Source organism: Amblyomma maculatum, unplaced genomic scaffold (genome assembly GCF_055883805.1).
Source record: "Amblyomma maculatum isolate TAMU_Amacu unplaced genomic scaffold, ASM5588380v1 scaffold_15, whole genome shotgun sequence".
Taxonomy (NCBI): domain Eukaryota; kingdom Metazoa; phylum Arthropoda; class Arachnida; order Ixodida; family Ixodidae; genus Amblyomma; species Amblyomma maculatum.
Genome location: NW_028146740.1, coordinates 1,672,316 through 1,687,650, shown reverse-complemented (window position 1 = coordinate 1,687,650; position 15,335 = coordinate 1,672,316). Strand labels below are relative to the sequence as shown.

Here is a 15,335-nt window from a genome sequence, read left to right as displayed (position 1 = left end):
TTGCGCCCCTTTTAGTAATAATTTAATCGGGATAGCAATGCATGACCGTGGACTGCACAAACAATTATAGAAATTGCAAGGTTATTGCCTCGAGCGTAGCGGGAACCATCATGGAAGACAGTTGGGCCAGTTGGTGTGTATGCGTTAATGACTGCGACATTGCAACTAGCGTGGAAAAACACAAAGGATAGCGACAAAAGGTACCGACGGGAAAGAACTAGAAAACTAACTAGTAAGTATGCTAGTCACAAGGACGGAGGAATAAAGAGCATTAAGCAACAGGTGAAAAACACAGAAGGTAAAAATTGGATAAATTCGATGGAAAAGAAACAGAGTGTGGAATTATACCGTAAGTGGAAAATGCAGATCAGGTCCTTTGTGTTTTTCCACGCTAGTTGCAATGTTGCAGTCATTAGCGGGAACCATGCAATGACAGTCCGAGTTCCAGTTCATCTTGATTGCCTATGAACATTTTGTGTAAGCCAGGTACCAATGAAGGACTCACGAATGTGATGCCCATTTTACTTCCTCCGCCGTAATGAACACTCAGGCCGTGCCTCCCGCAAGCTCTCCACTCTTCCGCCAGAAGAACATGTTAAAATCTGTTCTGCACTTAAAAAATAAGTGGACAGCAAAAAAAAAAAATCTTGCTTGTGGATTTCTGACCTATACCGTGTTATTTATAATTGCAATACAAACAAGGTTCGCTACACATTGCCGCTGGTGCGGCGCACGACTCATTGTCTGCAGGCTGGCTCCGCTGCTAGGGCGTCATCGAAATTTAAATCTTTCTTTTACTGATACAATGGGATTGGCAATAAGGAAGTTCCATGAAAGGCCTTTTGTTCTAGCGCTGAGCAATTACAAATCGCCGTCGGATGTGCCTTCGATGCTTAAAAATTTAGGCCTAGCGACGACTAGGGAGTAGCACTCGGCGAGAGTGCTGTCATCCGCCGCGCCAGGGCGGCGCCGCTTTCGTAAGCGCTGCTGTATGTGCTGTGAATTTGTCGTTTTCATTCATGGTGCTGCTGAGATCGCACATTTTTTGACATTTTGCTCAACAATACGTCATGCAAACAATGCTGCTACGACGTACTGGATGGGGCTGCGATGTTGTTGCTCCGCAGGATGGTCACCAAGGCTGCATAAAGATGTCAACGGATGGTACTTTAGGCACTACTTCTTTTATGTGCTGTTCTTGAACCATGGTTTAAATTGAAAGTATATATTGTTGAAGCAGGACAGCACGATCGTATATCGAAATGGGTCGCACTTAACGTTAAATCAATGCGGCGATGACTGGAAAGCATATTTCACAGTATCTGTATTCCTCGTTCGCTAGCTGCCCGTATGAGTCATTCTCACTGTGTTTGTGTGTACAGTTGCCATTGCGATTTTAAAATGTAATTGAAAATACATCTATCGTGAAAGATACAACTCACAGGTAATTCTGACGAGTTCGGCCTGCGGAAGCGGAGCGCAGTCTTTCGCAGTCACCCCGGCCGCTATGTTTCCAACAGCTGCCGCAGTACCAAACGGATGGTATACAGTTTACTGGCATGCTCAAACAAAGCACAAAATAGCACCAAGGTGTCGGATAGCTTTCACAAGCACCGCGAAACAGCACCTTTACACCGCCGCATCAACGCACACAGCACAGCCCAAGATGGCATCAAGAGGAGCCGGAGCGGACTTCCCCAGTTTGGCTCACACGGGGCGCCACCATCAAACTAAGATGGCTGCGCCCAGGTATTGAAACTAAAATCGTCTATAACTTTACTCCAACCTCAGATTGGTGACGGCAGTTTTCCTTGCAATGCTTGTGCTTTCCACTTTTGCATTGAATGGTTTACTCAGCCAGGGTACATGCAAACACACCAGTTGATCCTGTTTTATGGGAGGGTAGACGCTCTCTTCAAGGGTGGTGGGGAGGTATGAGATTTGGGAAGGGCTCTTTGGTCTCTGCAATGGGAGGAAGTGTTCTATTTACTGTGGTGGCCCATTTCTAGGTTTCCTCCTTTGTTGTAACCAATTGCTGCGGCTATGGTTTGTTTTATCCGAGATCCAATGCGACAGACCTAACAGATATTTTGTCAGTAGCTCCACCCTAGTTCATATTCATAATAAGCAAGCATTCACTATAACTGCAGCTGCTATAAATGGGCTTGACTGCACTTTGCCTAAACTTTTTTATGCCGAATATTTTATTGAAATAAAGCTCTTCAAGCATATCTTTATTTTTAGCACATATTTTAGTTGCTGCTGGCTCAGCTGGAATTATCATTTGTTGATTATGTTTTTATTGGGTGCAGGTTGTGAGAGATGATGGTTCACTGAGGGCTCTTGGCCATGATGAGGACCTCAGACAGGGTGTCATATATTGCGGCGGGAACTGGGCAGCGCTGTGCGAACGCTGGCTTGGTTCTCGCCGAACACTGTACATCGGTGACTCGCTTGTCGATGACACGGTCGCTGCCCAAGGCTGCTGCGACAGTGTTGCCATCGTTGAGGAACTCGCCGCTGAAGCCACTTTGGAGGACCCTGAGCCATCAGGGCTCGAGGGAGCACAGTACCTACTGTCTGAATCATGGGGTTCAGTGTTTGCATCCATGCAGGGCCCCACCTATTTCACAAAGGCCCTATGTGGGGCTGCCAAGCTTGCTGTTGCTGACTTGTTGCAGCTAACTAAGCTGCCACAAAGCGCGAAGGTTCCGGCCTTTGATGGCCAAGTGAGCACTTGTGGCTTCTACCCAAGCCCTCCAAAGTCACTTGTTGCAGTCCTAACACAGTCTTCTGAAAATGGTGGTGAAAATTGATGTGTCTAGAGAAATGCAAACAAGACTCGCTAGGGGCAGGCCTTTCACATTTTTTGCTCTGTCTTGTTGCAGTTATTATGTGTTTGGCATCATGCTATTGGAACCAGTGTAAACAAAGCATGACAGCCATTCTGAGTTTAGTGCAGAGGGAAGTTGGCCATTGCTGCTGTGTTGGAACTCCCTGTCTGCAGATAGTTGATAAAAAGCTGTTACCTTCAACTGTTATTTGTTAGTCATGCTAAACGCAGCCACCACAATATTACCGGTGCTTGTTCATTTTTCCCTTTAAGCACCTCTGAGGTGCCAGAAAATTTTAGTGATGTAGCACTACTACCCGTATTCTCACAAAAACTCGATGTCTAGAGCCGATTTGACCTTTGACGTTTCCGAAAAAGTTCAGGTGTCCAAAGAAACTGCGCCTTTTCTTTCCTTTAACCCAATTATAGGAAGCCGGTGAACTTTGATGCGTTCAATGGAATGCTGGTTGTTCGACATGGGGCGCCCAATGTACCTTGTGCAGCAGAATGATGTTTAATAATTGAGACATAGCAAACACAATCCTGTCAAACACACTGCTGCTGCACGATATTCCTTGATTAGCTGAGTTAAGCCATCTGTATTTTTGTGATACCCTCATTTGCTGTTTAATTCTAATTCAGAAGGAGATTCACCTAGATCCATAATTTAACTTCATCTATCCTCAGTTTAGAATGTAGCGTAAGAAAAATCATGTTAATATGGGTTGTGCTTAATGAGCAAAAGGGCTAATCTACTAATTTATAGCCATGGCAGGAAAAGTGACTTGTCACAAGTTCTAAAAAAGAAAGTTAGTTTTTTTGTTTGTTTGTAACTATTTGGTACTCCAGTTTTCTAATGTCACTCGTGCTCAGCAAATCTAATCTAGGGAAGTAGGTGAAAAAGTTGGGCCTTCATGCTGAAGGAGGTGATTCAACCCATGAATTTTTGAATTTCAAAGCGAGGTTGTTCGCACGGTGTTTTGTCACTGAAACGCTTTTCTTCTAGTTGCCGCTACAGTTCTTGCTACATCAAGACCGACCAATATTGCAAGGATTTTTATTGATGGCATTCTAATCCTTGTTTTTAGGTATATGCTGTGAATGTTGTTAGCTTGCAACTGTAGGCTGTGAGAGGGCCTGTTGTATTGACCTACTCGGTTTGCTGTCATTGTATTGTTTCCTTCAGGTGCAAAGCTTAGTGCTTGCATGATTTGAGAGATCTCTCTAGACGAGCAAAATCACCAGTGTAGCATCTCTGTTTACTTTGAACATACTTTTGTCTACCACACCTATATTCATGATTGTTTATTGTTATAGTATAAAGAGCCTGTATTGCTAGCATTGTAAATAAATATGCCTAACGGACATAATGTTCATTTGGGCTAGTTGGTGGATGTTCATAATTGTAAAACAGCGCGAACAACGGTACACAAGAACAAGAAACACACAGGACGAGCGCTGACTCTCACCTAAGTTTTTAATGCGAATACTTGGCGCTTTTAAACAAAAGACAGTACATTCTACGTCATACTGAAGTTGATAAAACCAAAACCAAAAGGCAGAGACACCTGCAACACTCAAAGGTCACCAATAAAAGCTATCTCTTTGTCATTTAGAGTGACAGATGGTTTGCCTATCATTTTGAGTCTTGATTGATATGGAAGGCTTCCATTATTTCCCGCGTTGTCTGATCGCAGTGTTTGTAAAGTATATGGCGAAGAAGAGATATACTTTACAAACACTGCGGTCAGACAACGCGGGAAATAATGGAAGCCTTCCATATCAATTGAGACCCAAATTGTATAAGCGAACCATTTGTCACTCTAAATGATAAAGAGATGGCTTTTCTTGGTGACCTTTGGGTGTCACACGTGTCTCTGCCTTTTGGTTTTATCGACTTCGTGTGACGTAGAATGTGCTGTCTTTCCTTTAAAAGCGACAAGTGTTGGCATTAAAAACTTAGTTGAGAGTCAGCGCTCGTCCCGTGTCTTTCTCGTTCCTATGTACCATTGTTCGCGCTGTTTTCTGTTCTGGTCGATTGTTGACCTGCTTTTGAGCAGGAAGCTACCCCGAATAGGTTGTAGCCTGCACAGTTCACTGTGCAAGTGATGAAGTTTTATTTGGTAATGTGGATGCATTTTTACACACGATTCCTATCCGAGAGGAGCAATGTGAGTAGTCAGATTAAAAATGCAAGGAAGAAGTCTCGCCTGCTGTAATTTGTGCATTCAGTAAAATGTGAAAAAGTGCTGTGAATAAAATGTAAAATTAAATTTACTTGTGTGTCTATCTGCAGCCCACTGCGTGAAAGGTCACAAAAAAAAAAAAAAAAAGTACTTGCGACGCGGGCGCAGGCCAGTAACGATAAACCCACAGTTGGGAATCCCAAAAAGACAATTTTAATGTCTCGAGTTGTTGGCGTCTAACCTCCTCTGTAAGCTCTCTTCTCTTGCTGGAAGAAAGAAACCGACAACTCAAGAAGCAGAAGTTCGCTGTTTTCGCGACACAGATTGCGCACGGCGCTCGGCTAAAAGTCACATGCATGCTTATTGGCGAAATGAATGCAATGCGCAAAATTCGCTTATTCTGTTAAACTGCACCACAGACAATGCTGCTCTTTGCTGCAAAAGTGCTGGTAATTTTCTTTTTTTTTTTGTGTGTTAAACATATGCACATGCATGCGGTTGAGCAGAAACTGCAGAAACCTACTTCGAACTGACAGTGAACCTTGCAATGATCATATTTCTAACACTATTGCACGTGTCTCATATGCCACTTCGGGGAAGAAACTAGCAAAACAACTTTTCTTTAAAAAACAAAAAAAAAAACGGTAGCGTTGCCTGAGCAGCGCTCACCTGTATCGCTCGAGTTGCTGCAGTAAAGTTTTGCAGCATGCTCGCCACACACGGTTCAGACTTGATTGGTGTGCGTGAATAATTAACGATAAGTACGGCATTTAGGACACCCAGTAATTTAACATTCCCGAATGCTACATGCTATGCCGAACGGCCGGGCCCGCAGCGTTTGATTGTGCTTCGACAGCGGCCAACTCAGCGGCTAGATAGAGCCTGTTTCGACGGCAGTGCCACCTCGCGTTAAAATTGACGCGCCGCTTCAGCATCATGGAGAACCCGGAGAGTTTGGCAACTGATCTTAGTTCTATTAGCGTTGGGTGGGACAGCGGCCGATGAAGCTCAGTTGGAAGAGCACCAGACGCGATATTCGGAGGTCGTGGGTTCGGTCCCCACCATCGGCACGTTTTTTCTTCTTTGGGTTTAATTATCTTTCCCCTAAGCATATTACGTTACTAATGTATGTGATTCAGTTGAGTTCAGTTCAGTCGTTCAGTCGTGTCCGACTTCGTGATTAAAATATATGTTATTACAAAGTAAAAAATAAAAAAAAAAACAAAGTACAATCCCCAATCCTTTCATTGGCCTCACCGACTGTTGGCTTTTTTCCTTCACACACAAAAGATCTGGCCCCTCCTGAGCGACCCACTCACCTCTACAGATGTGAGCCAGTGAGCCGTTCAAGTGAGCCGTCTTGCCCATCTCTATTTCTGCCTTTTGAGAGGACTGAGAAAGGTGCTACGAAAAAACTCGCAACAATCGGACCATTTCGCTCTGCGTTGCTCTCCTTTGGAGCATGGCTCCGCTCCGGACACTAAAAAACTCCGCGTACCAAGCACGCTTGGAGTACGACAACATTGGCGTCGATCCCCTGACGCCCAGCCTCGAGGGCGTCGGGGAAGGATGGGCCTGAACCTTCCCATCGAATCCAGGTCGCCGTGTCTTCTGCTGCTCATGATAGTGACCTGGTGTCCATGCGCAGTCCCTACTTTGTGTTTGGTGTGAACGGCAGTTGTGCGACGAGCGCGACGGGCATTTGGTCGTTATTCACCTCTTCTTATAATAGTTGCAGTCAGTATCTGTGGCCCCTTCTATACGTACTATTTCATCAAAGTAGTAAACTGCACGTTCGATTATTTTTTGAGACACTTCGTCTTCTGTTGTTGCATCAGCAAACAATGCACGACTGATGAGTGTCGTGAGACATCGTTCGAACAGCAGCATGGCAGCTCCATCCTTTGCCAATTAAGGGTTCTTTACTTTCCCTTTCAGTGGCATCAGGTTTCACACCATATTACGCATACAGAGCCAAAGGGATTGCTGCGGTACACTTTACACTGCAGACGAGTACGATACCGGTCCCTACTCGTCGGTATGGAACGAAACCACAAAACGTTAAGACAAAAAAAAAAAAAAGTTCAGGCACCAGCAGCAGTGCGCCCGAGGTACCCGCGGGAAGATCCGAAGGCAATGGGTTGGTTGTGACACTGTCACGAAATCGACGCACACGTAATCGGCGCACAGTTTTGCCGGCGCGGCACGGCGCGAAGCCCGCGCGGCGTCGCATGGAAGGTTCGAGAAAAACCTCCTTCCCCGCGCGAGAGAGCGCGTAACTTTGTACGCGTCGCCGTCGCCCCTCATCGCTATCACCCGGCGATGACGATGACTCATCAGTCTGGAAGATGCCGGAGGCCTCCAGAACACTCTATGGGACCTAGCCAATGACGACGCGCAGCTTGACGGGAGGAAAAGAGTGCGTTCTAACCAGCGAAGCTAAGTGTGTGTGCGCGCTAGCCTTAGCGTGCCTTAACAGACAGACGCGGCGCGCCCTATTTATGGAGGCCGTGCCGCTTGAGTAGTCAGTCAGTCAGTGGTACGGCGTGTTCGCAAGTGCGACAACTGAACTCCCAGTGATCACCCGCTGCTGGCAAGCCCACGGACCTGCGACGGAGCAGCGCTCGATCGTCTTGCATGGCGGCCACATCGTGACTCTCGAGGCGTCGGACTGCAACACTGCCCGGTGAACAATTTGGTGTTTGTTTATGTGACTCTCTCGTGTTTGATCTGTGTTGTATAGCCTCTGTGTTACGGAATATCTCTCTAGTTGCATGTTTAGCGTTTGTATTCTGTGAACCTCTCGTCTGTGCATTTCATGTTTTTGTGTATTCCTTTGTATCGTCTGTTGCTGTGCATAAAGTGTGTTCTGTTTGTTACTCCGCCTCTTACTCTGGCTTGAACCGGCGACAGCTGGGCACCAAACGGCCACCTCCTTCTGTCACTACAAGGTAGTTGAATTCCGGCTGAGCTTGCCACGCAAGTCGAGGGCATCTCCTTTGCGACCGGAACAGCTGCCCCCCCTCCCCCCCCTCACTCTAAGGGTGTCTGGGAGTGTGCGCACCGTTAAATGCGCATCGTTAATAAGCATTCTAATTATTAACAGGTGACAGACACTGACAAGGAACGGCGATATAGTCGCTTTTTCGCTTTGCGCTTGAAAAATCCTACCCGGCTCTGACTGACAAGGCTCACTGAACGAGAGAGAACCGGCTTTTAAAAAGAACCGTCATTCCAGCCATCTATCTGATCTCCATCCATAGAACAAAAGCAAAATAACCGCCTCACTCTCTCTCCAAAGGAACGGCGCACTCCGTTCAAAAGGCAGCCGATGGCGAGAACATTGCCACATGCTGCCACTGCTTGGCAGCAGTGGCAGCGCACCTGTGCATGGCCTGACTCCTTATCTTTTACGTTTACAGTTTCTCGTCGCATTGCAAGGTTACAAGTACAGAGGCTGGAGCCTACCAAAGCGGTGCGCCCTGCGTGTAGAGGACTGGGCTTCTGCGCATCCTATGCGGCGCTACCAGCGACAGGAGACAAGTTAAAAGGACCGGCGGGACGCGCCACGGTTTCTTGGCAGCAGTGGCAGCGCACCTGTGCATGGCCTGACTCCTTATCTTTTACGTTTACAGGTTGGTTCATAACTTTTTTTGTTCTGCTAGTACAAAACGCTTGTACGTTCTGCCTGCTGTCACTGCTGCCCAGAACTCGTGTGTTGCCTGTGTTTTGGAACTATTGTTTGCGCTAAAGAGGTCATGGCTAAAGAGGCAGCGTGTCAGAAGATAAATGACTTGCATGACGAACTCCGTCTTGAAATTAAAGCTGCACGGGAGGCAGTAGAGCGGGACTTGCGTGCGGAAATTAGAACGCTTCGAACTGAGCTCTTTGAAAATGCTCGTAGCTTAGAGTTCATGAGCGGCATCTTTGAAGAAATGAAGGGAAACTATGCCGCTATGAAGGCCGATAATGACGCCTTAAAAGAAGAAAACAGCGCATTGCATGCTGAACTACAGGCCACTCAAAACCGCCTCGCAGACACTGAGTCCTGCCTACTCCTCTCGGAGCAATATTCCCGCAACAAAAACATTGAGATCAAAGGAATTGAAGAAAGCCCCGATGAAAATGTTACTGACATTGTTTGCCAACTGGGAAAGCTCACCGGTGTGCCGGTTGCTGCAGAGGACATTGAGGCGTGTCACCGCGTTCCCTCGAAATCCAAGCCCAATAATATCATTGTGCAGTTCAGTAAACGTCAGAAAAGAGATGCCCTGATCGAAAAGGCAAGGAAACTGCGATTGAACAACCAAGACTTTGGAAATACATCAGCGTCATCGGTCTTCATAAATGATCACCTCTGTCCCGTCCTTCGCCGCCTTCTGAGCTTGACTGTTGCCAAAAAAAAAAAAAAAAAAGGCTACTGGGTGGAAGCGCGTCTGGAACAGAGGGGGCAAGATATATGCAAAGCAGTTGGATGGCTCGCAAACAATAATCATTAAGAATGAGAGTGACCTTAACAAGATCCAGTAGAGGCACACAGTTTGCCATTTCTTATGCTAACTGCTTGGGAATAATGGATCATCGCCAGTGTTCAAAACAAAAAAACAGCCCTAAAATTATGAAAAGTGCTGCTGAAGACCAAACATTTAGTTTCAAGCTGGGAAAGATCACTGGCTTTGAAAATGTATTTTGGCAGACTGTCACTGCAACTGATAGCGAAAGTGCATGCCCCTTTGCTGTGTCTTGGAATTAAACTGATAAGTGTTATAACATGCGCGTGCTTACCGGCCGCCCAGTTGCTTAAATTTTGGGTAGTAGCTATCGGTGAATGCGTCGATCAAAGTACGCTTTACTACAAAAAATTGCCTTATGCTCGATCGATTTCTTCACTGTATTCCTTCTTTCTTGTGTTTTTTTCGTCATGGCTTTCAATGATGTAAATTACCTAGATATATCAGAACTGAGCATGTATGCTAACAACAGTTCTCAGGCACGTTTTAACTGCATTCACTTCAATTTGCAATCTGGCAGAAACAAATATGCTGATCTAGAATGTTTCTTTCGCGAAGTTGGAGTACAATTTGATGTAATAATGTTTTCTGAAACTTGGTTCAACGCTGAGCATGATGTGTTCCGAATGTCCGAATACCGATCATATTTCATGAATCGTACTGACCAACGAGGGGGCGGTGTTCGTGCTCTAACTTCAAATGACATTAACTGTGAACTGCTTCCAGACTTCTGCACTGTCACACCAGATTACGAAACTCTAGTGCTAAGATCAAACTCAAACATTTTCTGCGTCTGTTATCGTCCACCCTCTGGAGACACATGCCAGTTTTTTTCTTTCTTGGATTCTATTTTGGAGTTTGTTAACAAGATCAAATACCACGTAATAATAGGTGGAGACTTCAACATAAATTGGCTTGCTGATAACAGTGTCAAGCAAAGTTTGGAAACACTGTTGAACTGCCACCTATGCTGGAATGTTATAGAGTCACCCACAAGAATAACACTTACTTCTCAGACTCTATTAGACCTGTTCATCACAAATTTCGAAATAACTCGTCTGAAATGTGGTGTTATTAATTACGCGCTAAGTGATCATCTTCCGATCTTTATGTCCATTGAGCATACTGTCAACACTAACAAACACTTCAGACAACCTATCTATTACCGTGCTATAAAGCCAGAAAAGCTATCGTCATTTCGCGACCGTTTAGCTGGCTTAATTTGGGCTGACGTGCTTGCGTCGACTGACCCCGATGACGCATACAATAAATTAATGAAAAAATTATCGATGTCTACTACGACTCATTTCCACTAGTTATGTTAAAGCGGCCTAAAAAAGCTCGTAAGCCATGGGTCTCAACCGATATAGTTAAAATTATTAAAAAACGTGACAAACTGTTCGCTACGTTTCTGCGTACTAGAGACCTTGAAACATTGAACAAATATAAAGAATGCTGAAACTTCGTTAACAAAGAGTTACGTGCAGCCAAAAGACGAATCTTTTCAATGCATCTACTGGGCGATCGGGGGATGTGTGGAAGGTCCTGAATTTTCTAACCGGGCAGTCTCCCGAAACAGTTTCAAAGGTAACGATAGATAACACAGAATTAAGTGGGGCTGAGCTAGCCAATGCATTTAACGATTATTTTCTTTCCGTGGCTTCGGCACAAAATAGAAATATGAATAATAATTTATGTTACATGGAGCCAAGCAATGGTCACACTATGTTCTTAAAACCAGTCACTAAGGATGAAGTTATTGCAGCGTTTGTGTCACTCAGCAACAGCAAATCGGAAGATGCACTGGGCCTTCAAATTACACCAATCAAGTACGCCATTGACGTAATCGCACCCTATCTGACGCATGTATTTAATATTTGCCTATCATCAGGTGTGTTCCCGCGCAATATGCAATCTGCCAGAGTTACCGTAATCTATAAAAAAGGCAACAGAGATAATCTATCAAATTATCGTCCAATTTCTATTCTTCCTGTCTTGTCCAAAGGATTCGAAAAAATTATTCTTCAACGCTTAAAGGCCTTTTCCGACAAGCATAATATAATAACTCCGGCACAGTATGGTTTCCAAAAAAAGCAAATCAACTGAGTTAGCTCTACTTGCTCAAAAGGAGCTGATATTACAAAATTTTGAAAATAAAAACATTGTGTTTGGCATTTTTTTAGACTTCACGAAAGCCTTCGACCTTATCAACTACCGAATCCTCCTTCAAAAGTTGGAACACTATGGCTTTCGCGGTAAAGTCCTGTCTTTGTTATCGTCTTATTTACAACACCGTACGCAGTTCGTTGATATTAACAGATATTGCTCAGCCGTGAAATCAGTAGCTTCAGGCGTTCCTCAGGGGAGTATTTTAGGGCCATTCCTGTTTTTAATATACCTCAATGATATTGTTAACATTGATAAGTCTGCTGACTATATTATATACGCCGATGATACAAGCGTGTTTTTCTCCAGACAATCAAGCCTCACTTTAGCCGAAAGAGCAAACAGGACATTGGCGCTGATAAACACTTGGGCAACTGAAAACGAACTGAAAATTAACGTTGATAAGACCAAAGCAGTTATCTTCCATCCACGTCATAAGGTTTTCCATCTTCCATCCCTTGTGATCAATAACACTTCCATTGAAGTAGTTTCGCAATTTAAAACTTTAGGAATAATTGTCTCTGAGAATATGTCATGGGACGACCACGTTACCTACCTTGTGAGGAAACTATCGCGCACAACTGGCTATTTACGCCGCCACTGTTCACTGTTTCCCATTTCTATTAATATATTGCTATACAATTCCCTGTTTTCCTCAGTCATGAATTATGGTGCGCTTGTCTGGGCAACTACTACACTCGGAAATATTAATAAACTTTCGCTTGTACAGAAAACTGCAATTCACATAATTGGTAAAGTGCCTTCTTATTCACACACAGCCGAATTGTTCAAAACGTTTAACATTATCCGTATGCAGTGTCTACACCCCTACAGACTGATCCGCTATTACAAATCGGGAAAAAATCAAACATAATAATTCATTAGCTGAACTAGCCAGGCTCTCGGCGAACGATCCTCTGTATTGTATGCGAAAACCGGAAAAATGGAAAGTTGACGTTTGCCGTACAAATTACGGGAAACAAATGTTGAAGTTTTGCTTGCCATCCCTTCTTAACGAGCTTTCCGGAGAAGATGGCACAGACGTCACTGACAAATCATTCAAGGATTTGCGTATTATTTTTTTGCACAAATACATATAGTAATATTGTTAGTTTCTTTGTTTGACCATGTCATATGTACTCATTCAGCTGTGTTTTCCAGTGCTATGCAATTTTTCGTTCATCATATCTGTCATGTTCCATAACCTAAAAATTTGTCATTGTTATTCGTATCATATTTGTATCCTTCTTTATGATTTTCTGTTTATGAGCAGCTGCGTCCTGCTAGTGTATTTCTGCTATTGACGCATCAAACGCTGTCCACTGTATGCCTTGTAGGGGGCACGGACCTCGTCAAGCCCATCGAGGGCTTTTTGTCCGTGCCCCTAAGCATCATAGGATGTTTGAATAAACTGATTTGATTTGATTTGATTATTGCGAGTCTTCCGAGAAAGGGCAGGAGGTTGCTTTCTAACATCGCTAATAGATGGCGCGGAAGTCGCATCTGCCTTATACCGGTTTCCAATGGGGCGAGCAGGAGCATGGAGGAAGAAAAAAACTAGGAGGGAGTGCGCACAGCTTCCGCAAGCCAACCTCCTCTGACGCCGCCCCTTCTCTCTCTCTTGCGCGCAATGATTCTTGGGAATTTAGCCAACATAGTTGCCAGACTCAAAAGCAGCAGGGTACATGGCATTTTTTAGTGACTTTCGATGTTCCCGCGGAAAGCCCACCGAAGTGGTCTGCCGAAAGTTGCGTGTCTCGTCGTAACACATAAGTTACTTTGTTTACAATTAATTGTTGCATTATACTCCGTGTTTTAGACACACTAGTGAGAACTGCAGGTGGCCTTTTTATGTTTGGTTTCGTTAGGGAGACTACGAATTCGACATAACGTTGCATGCCTGGGGAACTGGCTTCAGCGTAACAATGTGCATTTGAGGTCTGCATTTCCTAAATGAATCAAACGATTTTCGTCTCGAACAATACATGCACCTGCCCTGACAAACAGACGTTTCGTTTCTCGAGAAGTGCGCATAACAGGATACTCACCGTTGGAGCGACAGCCCCGAGAGGTATATCCGTGTAGTTCTTGCATCCCGGCACGCAACATTTCATATGGCAGTACCTTTTGTTGGGCTAGTTGGTTTGATTCCGTGCTTGCGGGACTCAGCGCACAAAGACAGAGCACAAGAACACACCGGACGACAGGACGAAGCGATGACCAGCGCTTCGTCCCCTCGTCCATCTTGTTCTCGCGCGCTTTGTCTGATCGCCGAGCCCCGCAAGCATTTCATATGGCGCAGCTGAGAGAACCCAGCCATACTTCGCGAAATACACGGGTGCACTGCGCGACAGCGGCAGCCCCCACGGGATCAGCCCGTCTAAAAGTCCAAAGTTCCATCTACCGCCTGCTCGCAGCGCGCGCCTCAGATTTCTAGTGCAGGCGTCGCGTAGCAAAGGCCACGCGAAGGCATTCCTTCAGAGTGAAGCGTGCGAAACCGCAACCGAAACCAGCTACCGGCTACCGCTTGCCATATCACGTGACGGCTAATTTCCCATGATTCTTGCCATTATATTTTTTATGACTAGGCTTCACTTTTCCGCCGCGGCCATGCCGCGGCGCTCCCTCCTAGTTTTTTTCTTCCTCCATGAGCAGGAGCACTTTTAGCTGCACATGGACGCCGAGAAAAAAACGCAACTTTTGTCTACGCAACAAACAGACTGTGCGCTTCTAGCTCACTTTAGCTGCACTAAAAGGCTCTTGCGAGTTTCGGCACCTACCAGTGGTCGAACAGGAGCAGTAGCGTTGTGTTCTATTGGCAGAGGAGGCGCGCTTTTGGGGTCCCGAAAGCAGCCGAGAGCAGTCCTCGGTGCCCCGTCGCCAGCGGCGGAGTACAGGGAGAACGAAGGAGGTCACGTGACCTTTTTGACGTCACTACTGGTTATTCGCCCGGAGCCCGGGCAGGACTGTTGAGAAAAATGGCGGAAGACGGCAGCGGTGGTTTTCGGCCGGCGGATACGGGCAACGCGAGCGCGGCAAAGTTTGATCACATGACGCCTGACGTCACGCGCTCCCCCTTGCTACGTTGCTCTCCAAGTAGCGTGAATGTTCCGTTGGGTAGACGAGAACGCGTGTCCCCAGTGCTCTTGTGCGCTGCTCTGGCTGCTCGTTGCTCTTGCTCCTGTTCGCCCAATGGAAACCGGTATTAGAGTCACTTATAGTCAAAAATTTCCAGTGACTCTAACGCGCCTTCGGCTGGGACACCAGCCTGGTGTCCACGTGATACAAAGGAACTAGTGAACACTATCCACATTATTATCACCTGTGACGGAAAGGTTCACTGAATGAGAATCAGAAACCAGCTCTCCGAATGATCCGACGGCTACGACCGCTCCGGATCCGACGGCTCCGGCTCCAATTTTGCGGAGCCAAATGGATCACCCGCTTTTTGAAAGGAGCGGCTCCGAAGGTCCGGCTCGCTCCGGAGCGACCCATCCCTAGCCTTGTGTAATCTGATCTACGAGATGTCTTTTAATAAATTTTTTGCATAAGCCAAATATTGCTCGGAAAGCCGTATGCAACTATGGTTCTGTATAAATCCGCTTATATTCCAAGATTATCTGAAAGCACTGGAGAAAA

General features: G+C 45.6%; 3 protein-coding genes across 10 annotated transcripts in view; all 3 read left to right on the top strand.

Moving 5' to 3' along the window:
• Nt5a (5' nucleotidase A) overlaps positions 1 to 4,561 on the top strand; it is a 105,278-nt gene extending 100,717 nt beyond the window's left edge. For 3 of the 8 annotated variants that reach the window (XM_084586129.1, XM_084586133.1, XM_084586128.1), the window contains one exon: positions 2,313 to 4,561. In XM_084586129.1, coding sequence (XP_084442255.1) covers positions 2,313 to 2,816 — 504 coding nt within the window. In that variant the 3' untranslated portion in view covers positions 2,817 to 4,561. The remainder of the gene's footprint in view (positions 1 to 2,312) is intronic. The other 5 variants (XM_084586130.1, XM_084586134.1, XM_084586132.1 and 2 more) reach the window with 3 other exon arrangements.
• LOC146171923 (uncharacterized) overlaps positions 1 to 15,335 on the top strand; it is a 244,196-nt gene that overhangs the window by 208,223 nt on the left and 20,638 nt on the right. The gene's annotated exons all lie outside the window — the stretch shown is intronic.
• LOC146171925 (uncharacterized) lies at positions 8,564 to 9,424 on the top strand (the record flags this gene model as incomplete). Its single annotated transcript, XM_084586136.1, is given in 1 exon segment — positions 8,564 to 9,424. A coding segment is annotated over 1 exon segment (647 nt), but the record flags the coding sequence as incomplete, so codon positions are not given.